The sequence below is a fragment of the Saccopteryx bilineata genome, chromosome 2 (assembly GCF_036850765.1).
Source record: "Saccopteryx bilineata isolate mSacBil1 chromosome 2, mSacBil1_pri_phased_curated, whole genome shotgun sequence".
Classification (NCBI taxonomy): domain Eukaryota; kingdom Metazoa; phylum Chordata; class Mammalia; order Chiroptera; family Emballonuridae; genus Saccopteryx; species Saccopteryx bilineata.
The window spans coordinates 358,954,474-358,966,190 of NC_089491.1; the positions used below are offsets into that span (position 1 = coordinate 358,954,474).

Sequence of the window (11,717 nt, forward strand, 5' to 3'; positions counted from 1 at the left end):
AGTAATTATTATTATATGCTTTAACTTGCTGTAACTGCTTTATAAATTTTATAAAGTAAAGTTACTTCCTCCTTACTTTATAAATCACCATTACTGTGGAACCGGTGGGCAGTTAGAAAGTTTTACTACTAACAAAGATACAAAAGTGGGCGGAAGGTATAAAAAGGTTGACTACCCCTGGCCTAACAGGTCTAGGGCAGCCATCAGGGTGAAGGTTCACGGTTTAAAGGGAGGTTGAGGATTTAATACCTACCCTGATGCTGAGAAGTAAGTAAGGCCCTTGTCTCCTGTGTCTCCTGAACAGTTTTGTCCAAGCTGTGCTTGTGATACTGTCTGTCTTCTTGTACTTGTTTGCCTACAAAGAGTACCTCGCCTGCCTCGTGCTGGCCATGGCCCTGGGCTGGGCGAACATGCTGTACTACACGCGGGGCTTCCAGTCCATGGGCATGTACAGTGTCATGATCCAGAAGGTTGGTTCGGGGCCCTCTGAGCGTCGGCGATGCACGGGCTGGAAGGGCCCTCAGAGAATGTGCATTTCTCAGATGGGGAAACTGAGGTCTGGAGCGCTAAAGTGGCTTGCCTAAAGGACAGGCTGCTGCTCTTTCTTCGGAATGCTACTGCTTTTGTTTGCCTTTGGTCAGCTGTTAAGGGTACAGACCCTAAAATGCCTAAGCTTGTTGGGCATTGAGAAGGGATACTCTTTGTGAAGCAGTGGTCCACTTCCAGGCAGTGGTGTGCTGGTAAGTATTTAACAGCTGGCTCTCTGGCAATACACACACACACACACACACACACACACACACACACTCTGATACATAAATGTTTATTATATCATTTACTATACAAAGGATGCAGCACACAATTTCCTTTCTAAATAATAATAAAATATACACTACTCTTCATTGTAAATTCCACATAGGTAGTTGAGTCTTGCTGAATAATTTGTTGATTTTTGTTGAACTCTTATATCTGTTGCTAATCTATGATTGCAACTAACAAACAAATGTTATTCCAACATAAATGTTGGCTGATATTTTTCTCTAAGGAGTAAAACAAAGGTGAAACAGTGAAAATATGTTGGAACTTCAGTCGTTTGTCAATGATGTGAGCCAGTTATTTGCTGAATTTTAGTTTTCAAATACTAGAAGACTATTTTGTTATTTCAGTATGCTATTCACAGTGTAACAGCTCCAGATAGGACAGATTTTTTTATTTTTATTTTATTTTATTTTTTCATTTTTCTGAAGCTGGAAACAGGGAGAGACAGTCAGACAGACTCCCGCATGCGCCGGACCGGGATCCACCCGGCACGCCCACCATGGGGCGACGCTCTGCTCACCAGGGGGCGATGCTCTGCCCATCCTGGGCGTCGCCATGTTGCGACCAGAGCCACTCTAGTGCCTGAGGCAGAGGCCACAGAGCCATCCCCAGCGCCCGGGCCATCTTTGCTCCAATGGAGCCTTGGCTGCGGGAGGGGAAGAGAGAGACAGAGAGGAAAGCGCGGCGGAGGGGTGGAGAAGCAAATGGGCGCTTCTCCTGTGTGCCCTGGCTGGAATCGAACCCGGGTCCTCCGCACGCTAGGCCGACGCTCTACCGCTGAGCCAACCGGCCAGGGCCTCAGATAGGACAGATTTTTAAGTTTAATCTGCTTTAACATTTTCTCCATTGTTGTCTTAAATCCAGATATAGATAGTCAACAAAACGAGTCAATCTCGGATTGATGGCATTTGCCAATTTCTATGGTGTAAATGCCCCCACCATGCTGATTTCCAGCTACCAACATGATGTCACTGAACACTGAGCTGGAAGAGATGCATAGTAATACGATTAATAGTATCTCTGCTGTAAGGCTACAATAGATGTAAATAACCTTACGAGCATATATAATTGCAAAACGCAGTAAAACAACTAAGAAGTTATGAGTTTTGACTGTTTATTATTTCCTTTTAAGTATCATTTACTTACAAGTTCACATGATTGAATTTTTATTAATGGCTATGTTTAACAGCCAGCTCATGAAATTTATAAAAATGTAACAATCAGCTCTGGTGAGCTGGTATGAGCTGGCTCCAGCACACCACTGCCCCCAGGAAGTGTGAGGACTCCAGATGTGAGACTCTGTGAAGAAAGGTGCTCACGGACAGGGTGAATCCCAGGGACTGAGACAGACTGTGTTCCAGGGGGGGCAAGGGGGGAGGGGGAAGGGAGGAGAGAGAAGAGCAAGAACAGAAGGAGAAGGTGGTCTAGGCTGAGCTTTAGAGCATCAGGGAGACTGGGCTAAGGGGAAGGGAGAATGGCCTGTGTGAGGCCATGGTTAGAGTGGGAGCCTGGGGGAGCATGAGAAACAGTGAGATCAATGTACACTGATTATGTGCTCAGACTTTACTCTCGAATCATGTTTTTTTCTTTATAGGTCATTTTGCATGACGTTCTGAAGTTCTTGTTTGTATATATCGTGTTCTTACTTGGATTTGGAGTAGGTAATTGATTTGTAAATAATAGTAACTCCCACATTTGTAAAGCGCTTTATACAGATGTCAAAATGACAAACGACATAGCAGCCTTAGCAACAATTCTATCAACTCCCAATAGAGCCTTTGCTATGCTTAGCATTTCCCAAGCATTAGCTTTTTACTTCTCTCAACAACTCAATCAAGGGAAAATCATCATCCCTGATCATAGGATGATCATAGGGTGACTGAAGCTTAGACTCTAGGATTCAAACGAGACCTGTCACTCTTATCCATCCCCATGGTGGGATATGCCTCCCAATTGCACATCGATCCATGTGACCCTCACAGCCTGAGATAGGCTTGGCAGGAAGGGCTTTCTGTAGAAAATCAGCTTGATGAAGCTTCTGGAAGAGCTGGGGCTGGAGATGGCAATTTAAATGGCCAGAGGAAGGGGGCAGGAGGCAGGCCTGCAGTGTGTGAGTGTGTGGGCATGTGTGTCCGTGCAAGTATGCATGAGCTTGTTGGGGAAGTAACCAGGCAGTGAGACTGAAGAGAGCACCCCGCTATGTCCTCCCAGCCCTGGCCTCGCTGATTGAGAAGTGTTCCGACGACAACAAGGACTGCAGCTCCTATGGCAGCTTCAGCGACGCCGTGCTGGAACTCTTCAAGCTCACCATAGGCCTGGGTGACCTGAACATCCAGCAGAACTCCAAGTACCCCATCCTCTTTCTGTTCCTGCTCATCACCTACGTCATCCTCACCTTCGTCCTCCTCCTCAACATGCTCATTGCCCTCATGGGAGAGACTGTTGAGAACGTCTCCAAGGAGAGTGAGCGCATCTGGCGTCTACAGGTGAGCCTGGTATGGGAGCCTTCACAGGGGCTCAGCTCACCACATGCTATTGCCAACCATCAGCGCTGGTGGAGCTGAGGTGGGCCTGGGAATCCGCATCAGCTTCCTGTGCTTGGCCAGGTTTGAGGAGGCATTCATCTAGGTTCCATGAGCTCCAAGTCAACAGCAGGTATGGGGGCACTCAGGCTTATGGGGTTGCTCTGCTCAGAGTCCATGGTGTGGTATGTGGATGAACATTGCTTATGTCATGTTTAAAGCAATTTGAACACCTTTCCCCAACTTTCTGGTTTTCCACTTTTGAATTCTGTAGATTAGCTGAACCCGCAGGATCTATGCATTAAGCTTCCAGCGGGAATGGAGTGGGCTGTTTGGTGGCACGTGCATGTGCTCATGCCTGTGTTCTTTGTGTATGTGTGTGTATGTGTTTGTGTGTGTGTGCAGGTGGTATCCAAGCAGGTCTGTGCATGGTCACAGGAGCTGTGCTCCTGGGCTGGCTCCTCAGCGCCATGCTTAGGTTGGTTTCTATCCCCAGAGAGCCAGGACGATCTTGGAGTTTGAGAAAATGTTGCCAGAATGGCTGAGGAGCAGGTTCCGGACGGGAGAGCTGTGTAAAGTAGCGGAGGGAGATGTCCGGCTGTGTCTGCGGTAATGAGGAGGAAGGGCCGTAGGGCGGTAGTCTTTGGGTGGGCCCGGAGAGCCCGGTCGGTGGATGCTAGAGAAACGGTCCTGCCCCTTGTGGCCCACAGTCATGGTCTGTTCGAGACTCTTCAGAAACTGAAATGTACTCCTCCAGGGTCGCTGGCCCAGGGGCAAGGCTTCCCGAGCGGCAGAAGGGAGAGGACAGGGGACTGTGCTGCCGTGGGCCCCTCTCTGCCAGTTTGGAGGGGCCTCTACAGCCTCTCCCTTTCCAGTATCTGGTTTAGGAAAGAGTGTCCAGCCTGGCACTCTTTTTCCTCCTGTCTACCTCATGTGGGTTCAGTGACGCCACGGGGCCGAGGCTCATTTTGTCATTGGCAATGGAAAGTGGGACAGCTGCTTTTCATAGACATCAAGCTTTTTGATTTTGAAAAAGTACTTGCACAATGTCATGCTCATCTTTCCTGCTAAGTCCATTTCTTCTGACCCCAACCTGACTGCCTGACCCTACAGACTACCTTCCTTAACCCACTTCTCTGAACCATCATTTCCAACTATAATTGTTACCCTGACAAATGTCTCTAATTCTGACATGTTCACTCAGAGATGGTCTCTGAATGTGAACACTAGTCAAGCCATCATTTCCAGTTGCACTCTAACACCGTAGACACTGCCTGCTCTTTTGGGGTTTGAATCCTAACCACCTTTTAATGCAGTCTTAAGCCCAGTTAGCTATCTATGCGTTTAATCCACACACCCTTACACCATTCCATTCTCTCCCCTTTCTCCCCACTTCCACCCCCAGAACTGCCTCTCACCAGTCAGGCACACTGCTGCTTTCTGAAGGTATCCCCATTAGAGCTCTCTGAGTTTTGGGGTTCCACACACTGGGAGGAGACTGAGTCCTGGAGGCCTGGGAAAGTGGGGACTTGAGCCAGTTTCAAACCCTGATCCCTGGGACAGACAGAAGGGGAGCTGTCTCAGATACCCCAAATGCCATGCTATCGTTTGCATTTAATGAGGTGCAGCTGTGAAATAGAATGATTCTCACACTCACAGGATCAATGAGGTGAAGTGGACTGAATGGAAAACACACGTCTCCTTCCTCAACGAAGATCCGGGGCCTGTGAAACGGACAGGTACCGTTCCTGTCAGGAAGTGCGCCAAGCATTCCTGTCTGACCATGCGATCTTGGGCAAACTGAGTCTGAGGGCCCCGATTTTCCCCATCTGTAAAATGGGAGGGTTGAATTAACACACTTTGCAGACTGCTGTATTTCTAAAATAGTGTGTGTGTGTGTGTTTTTTTTAAAAGCGGATTCGAACAAAATCCAAGATTCCTCCAGGAACAACAGCAAAACCACCCTCAATGCGTTTGATGAAATAGATGAATTCCCGGAAACTTCAGTATAGAAGCACTATCTGGAGCTGGTGTGAGCGTCGCCGTCCAGTGCTGCAGGCTGAGCCCCGGACTGTGTGCTGAGGGCTCTGCAGAGCGTCGGACCACCCCCAGGCTGAGCGGGGGCCTGAGGAGCAGTTGTCAGTTTTTCTGAGTGGGGAACACCCTGGATTTTGTTACTTAGCTGAGAGTTTGTGTAAACCTATGGCCAGCAGTCCTGAGCCTGGGGTCTCTGAAATCCTGGGTCGAGTCCCCGGGTCCACCAACCGGTGAACAGGTCCACGTGGCTGGGAAGAGGAGTGCTAGAGAAGGGGCGGGGGCCCAAGGGACAGAATTTCTTACTGCCAATATCTCCATGATAGCCTCCGATGCTGGAACCCATCCCGGAACATACAGGAGACTGAGCTAAGTCCACTATCCTGGGGGAGGAGGAGAGTGAGTTATGGAAATGCTCTTTCAGAACCTTCTGGGAACAGGAAACTACCCCTTGGAATAAGTGCCCCTCGGCACCCCAAGGCTCAAACTGTCTCATAGTGAGAGACCTTTTTTAGTAGTGTAATTAACACTGGGTTTTTATTTTCAATAGAGAAAGGACATTTCAGTTTTCAATGAAAATTACTTCAGATGAAGTACATGATTTTAAAAGTTGAGTAGACTGTAGGGTTTAGGACTGGATGTAAGTATTATGTACCAGGCCGCAGGGTGGTCAGAGCAAAAACAAAAAGCTTTCCCCCACCCTCTTTTTTTTAAACACACACAAAAGTCCCTATATAACTGCCAGGCAAGGCCTCTCTGGTGGCTGTGATCTGGGTGAAAGAGCTTTGGCTCTCTTCCTTGTCCTGGCCCTGCAGCTGTGTCTGCCTCCCAGCTGGGGATCCAGTTTCGTCTGAAGCACAGACAGCAGCTGCTCTATTTATACGGTCTTAAATCTCAGAGGTGACTATACGCTAACGTTTATCGCGAGAACTGAACAAAATACCTGAATTGCTCTGGTATTAAATATTTTTGTTAACTGTGAATTTGGGAGCTGAGGAAAAGGTGTGTGAGAAAGGAGCATTTGTCAGGATGAATCACTTATTATTCGATCTTCGTCCTCTGATTTTTCTCCCCCTGAAATTACACAGAGTCCATTTGGGGACAGAAGCAGAGGAAAGATGGGAGAAGTGTCCCAGATTCCTGGAGCCTGCACAACGAGCAGAGCCACTCTGCCTTTGTTCTCTGGTGAGAGGATTCATGTGGAATTATAAAGATATTAACTATGCATTTTAATTTGAAAGGGCACAGAAATGAATTTGGCCTTTAGACAACTTGGAAATTGGCTAGTTAACTTGACTTCGGCAAACTGAGGAGTGCAAGCCAAGCAGTCACTCTGGGCCCGTGTCTTCGCTGTGGGCTGTTCTGTGTGCCAGCTTTCCTGGGCCAGTTGAAACTTGGCCTTGGTGCCCCCAATGGGCCAGGTCAGGGAGAGATGGGATGGGTCAAGAATGCCACCTGAGAACTGCACCATCTGCACCAACCCCTGCACTTCCAGCTGACTCAGGAGCCAACCAGCGCTCTCAGTGGGGTGGCCAGACCAAGCTCGGGTGTGAGCAAGGGGAGCAGGGACTAGGCATGTCCTCTAGAAAAGGGGAGATCTGGGGGGACTGTCATGGAGACAGAAGAAGCAGACAGGTTCCAGCAGTTGGAAATTTCAAGAGAGAGATTTTGGTTCAATTCAGTCCAGCCACTGTCTAGACATTGGAGATGTTTAAGCAGAAGCTGGTTGAGATGTTGTTAAAGATTAGGGATGTTGTTAAAGATCACAGTCAGATGAGCTTTATGCTCCTTTAGCCTGCAGATCAGCATCCTGTATCTGGTGTTGCCTACTTATATCCAGAACAGATAGATGTCTTGGTTTGAAGGGCAGCCATTTAGATCCATGGCGCCATGCTCTACACCACGAAGCTGAGAATTCCAGAATGGCTTTGACTCATATATGAATGGGTAAAGCCATTTCCTTCTCTTGCTTGAACAAAAGCTGGGAAGTTAGGCAAATAGAAATCGGTAATAGGATCTTTGTCTTCTATGTATGGAGAGCTTTGCTCTGTGGATCTGGATGGAATCTGTTGGCAGTACTGTTCTCTGTACTGGATATTCATCCCCGAAAGGCTCTCAACCTAAACTGGCTGAGCCTAGATAGCTTTACCAGGGCAAAGGGAAGCAGTGAGCCAAAGAGCATCAATGTAAAAAGACAAGGTCCCTTATTTTACATCTCAGAAAGGAAAGTGGAGTTGTTCGAAGTCACGCAGGAAATCTTATCAGAGATGTCGAAGCTGGAGTGTTCTGATTCCTGGACCACAGATATCCTCCTGCACTATTTTTTTTAAAGAAGTTATATGGTAAATTTGAGTCTGCTATTGTGGCATATGTTGGGAGCTATAGCTTTTTGCTCAGATGATTCATGTTGATGGTCTACATCAGGGGTAGTCAACCTTTTTATACCTAACGCCCACTTTTGTATCTCTGTTAGTAGTAAAATTTTCTAACCGCCCACTGGTTCCACAGTAATCACAGTAATGGTGATTTATAAAGTAGGGAAGTAACTTTACTTTATAAAATTTATAAAGCAGAGTTACATGCAAGTTATTATATGTAAGTTAAAGCATATAATAATAATTACTTACCAAGTACTTTATGTCAGATTTTTGCTAAGTTTGGCAGAATAAATCTTTATAAAACAACTTACTATAGTTAAATCTATCTTTCTATTTATACATTGGTTGCTTCACTATGGCCCACCATGAAAGCTGGAATGCCCACTAGTGGGCGGTAGGGACCAGCTTGACTACCACTGGTCTACATCATCTCTGTGATCTCATGACAGGTTTAAAACTCAAACGTGTGCATAAAACCACACACACACACACACACACACCACACACACACACACACACACATACACACCCACACATCAGACCACACTAAATCCATGGGCATTTCAGGACATCTTTTTTTTCCTAAGTGAGAGGAGAGGAGATAGAGAGACAGACTCCTGCATGCGCCCCAACTGGGATCCACCTGGCAACCCCTGTCTGGGGCTGATGCTCTGCCCATCTGGGGCCATGCTTGCAACTGAGCATTTTTTAGCACCTGAGGCAGAGGCTCCATGGAGCATTCCTCAGTGCCTGGGGCCAATGAGCTTGAATCATCAATCAGCCATGGCTATGGGAGGGGAAGAGAAAGAGAGAGAAAAGGAGGAGGGGGAGGGGTAGAGAAGCAGATGGTCGCTTCTCCTATGTGCCCTGACCAGGAATCGAACTCAGGACATCCACACACCGGAATGACACTCTACCACTGAGCCAACCAGCCAGGGCCAATATCAGGACATCTTAAAATTCCATAATTTACATTTCAGAACTGTAAGGGGAAGGCATTTTCCAGGGATGGAATCTCTCTTGCTCAGATAATGGTTTTGGCTGGAAATTTTCCTTTAGCTATACTCTGCCTCAGGAAGAAACCACTATTCTAGACCTTGTGTAATGTAGCTGTTTGGAATAACAATGGTGCTTACCCTCCTCCCCAGGATGTGGGAGAAGGTGTGCAAGGTTGTACTGTGAAGTCATTAAGCTCTTAGAAGGCTCCTGCCTGAGGAGCCCAGTATTATTGACGTTCCTTTCCTTCCTCAAGGCCTGGTGAACCATGTCTTCCTGCTTTAGGCAGGACCCAGGCAAATGGGCTGTCATCCTGACCTGTATGCCATACCTGATTTCTGCATTTTTTAAATTTTATTTTTATTTTTTTATTTTTTTGTATTTTTTTCTGAAGCTGGAAATGGGGAGAGACAGTCAGACAGACTCCCACATGCGCCCGACCGGGGATCCACCCGGCACGCCCACCAGGAGCAATGCTCTGCCCACCAGGGGGCGATGCTTTGCCCCTCCAGGGCGTCGCTCTGTTGCGACCAGAGCCACTCTAGCGCCTGGAGCCTCGGCTGCAGGAGGGGAAGAGAGAGACAGAGAGGAAGGAGAGGGGGAGGGGTGGAGAAGCAGATGGGCGCTTCTCCTGTGTGCCCTGGCCGGGAATCGAACCCGGGACTTCTGCACGCTAGGCCGACGCTCTACCACTGAGCCAACCGGCCAGGGCCTGATTTCTGCATTAAGTGACATGTTTTGATGTGATCTTGGCTCCAAATGTAGAATTGCCATCTTGGTCTCATTGAATGTGACTTATTCTTGTAACTTCTAATTTACATACTTGTTCTTAGTATTGTGTGTGTATGTGAAACTCGATGTTAAAAAACGTAGTCATAAATAGAGTAAGGACATTTTGGTGCCATTGAAGAAATGCTTTTATGATTTCTAATAAATATTTATTTTTCCTTGTTATAATTGTGTTTTTATTCTTGTTTTAAGGGTGCCAACATAAAGACCTACCAGAAATCCTAGAGTGTTATAGTATATGACTGGATAAAGGGAGGGCCACTTCCTGGACCTGAAGCATTATTATCGGTTCCAGCTCAGGGACAGAGCCTGCACAATGGAACATGTTGACTTTGTACAGTGTTTACCTCTCAAAGTGCATTTACCTCTAGTACCCCACAGAAACCACAACTCTGGAAGGAGATGAGTAAAATGAGACTTAGGGAGTTGAATGACATACCCAAGGAATCACAGCCAGCAAATGTTAGTGGTTCAGAGTGTCTGACCCTCTAGCTGTGCACTACCTGTCATGCCCTGCAAGCTCCCTCACTGGCTCTCAACTTACTTTCATGGCTCCACCTGGAGACCAGAAAGTAGAAATCATTTCTTTCTACCTCACAGGACCTTTGTGAGGAGGCAGTGAAGGGATGGATATAAAAGAGCTGATGTTATTACCATCATTATTACCCAACTCATAAATAAATGTACTTTTTCATTCTTTTAAGTTATTTCATAAAAAATGGCAGTTTTTAAATGCCAAGACATTGTTGCTGCGTCTTGATAGGTTGCAGAACTTCCAAACATGTTATTAATAAGTGATATGCTGCACTTGGTGAATTATTTACTTAATTTAAATGATTCCCAGAATAACATCCTTCAATGGGATATGGGATGTGTCTTCTTTAGTGGCAAGAAATGAGGATTGTTCATAAGCCACATCCTAGATCAAGTAGGCTTTAGCAATAATCTAGGAATGGAATGTGCCATCTACGGGAACATTCTGGATGGACTGATAAAAGAAAAGTGTGGAAACTCTTGTTACAGGGTATATTCCAAAAGTGTGATGCCTAAATCAATGATTAGTGAGCAGTTTTATGGCTCTTAATATTGTGGAAAATTCCCTTCCAAAGGTATTTTTCGATATTTTAAAGCTTTGGATGTTGTATGATTTCCATTTATAAAACTCATTCATATTGGTTATCTCAATAATACAGTTTTGTACATTTGATGAGTATTAAATCCCCATTTAGTGAGTGGAGAAATTGAGACCTATAGAGAGAGAAAATGACAGGTAAAGGTTAAAACACTCTTTTTGGGGGCCAAGGATCCAGGTTCTCTGAAGTCTAGAGGGTCAGACACCCTGAACCACTGACATTTGCTAGTCTAGTACTGCCAGTGAGCTAGTATAACAGAGTTGTCTAGCCCGGCCTGAGTCACATTTAAGAATAAGTGTCATCCAGATAAAGAGAGTGTGGGGGTGGGATAGGGTTTCAAGAAGAGAAAACAATGTGGGCGAAGACCTCAGGACAGTAGGGTGCTCAGTGCAGCTGAGGATGCAGAAGTCTGTGTGGCCAAATTGCTCTGAGCAAGGAGGCAAGTGATGTGAAATCAAACTGGGGAGGTGGGCAGAGGCCAGAACACTTAGGAATTGTCCTGCTGTAGTGAGGCTTTGAAATTTCATATTGAGAGTTAGGGAGGCCACTGAAAGTGTTGATACAGGGGCATTATTGACTATAAATGAGTCTCTGTTTTTGCATGGGGTTGCAGGCTTAAAAGGATATATTTTCTCCTCTGCCATTCTTCAAGACAAAGTAACAATCTGAAGAGTGTGGGATGTAGTGAATTTTACTTGGGAGATGGGAATGCTCCAGAAGTGACTGGGAAAGAACAAAAGAAGGCAAAGAGAATGCAGAGACATTGGTGTGACACGAAGACTTTCCAAGTAGAGAAGGAATGCTTGAGCGCACTCATTTGTCCAACTAAACTTTATTGGGCAGTTACTGGAAAGAACACACCGGAAAAGACACTGGTAATATTCTCGAGATGGGATGGAAGCAGAGAGGGGCAAAGGGGCAAGCCAAGAAGGCTTTATGGATGAAATGAGAGTTGAGTTGCATTTTAAAGGAAAAATAAGAATTATCTAGCATGAGGTCTGAGTAGGGGAGAGTTGGAGGAAGGAGGAAAAATATTTGAGGTGGAA

General features: G+C 46.2%; 2 protein-coding genes across 2 annotated transcripts in view; one reads left to right on the forward strand and one right to left on the reverse strand.

Moving 5' to 3' along the window:
* Nucleotides 1–5,534, forward strand: part of TRPV3 (transient receptor potential cation channel subfamily V member 3) — a 32,890-nt gene extending 27,356 nt beyond the window's left edge. The window contains exons 13-18 of the mRNA XM_066263025.1: nt 305–470; nt 2,414–2,480; nt 3,031–3,305; nt 3,838–3,950; nt 5,001–5,080; nt 5,256–5,534. Of these exons, the coding sequence (XP_066119122.1) occupies nt 305–470; nt 2,414–2,480; nt 3,031–3,305; nt 3,838–3,950; nt 5,001–5,080; nt 5,256–5,353 (799 nt within the window). The 3' untranslated portion in view covers nt 5,354–5,534. The remainder of the gene's footprint in view (nt 1–304; nt 471–2,413; nt 2,481–3,030; nt 3,306–3,837; nt 3,951–5,000; nt 5,081–5,255) is intronic.
* Nucleotides 425–11,717, reverse strand: part of RAP1GAP2 (RAP1 GTPase activating protein 2) — a 490,286-nt gene continuing 478,993 nt past the window's right edge. The window contains exon 24 of the mRNA XM_066263014.1: nt 425–434. The gene's annotated coding sequence lies outside the window, so the exon portion shown is untranslated. The remainder of the gene's footprint in view (nt 435–11,717) is intronic.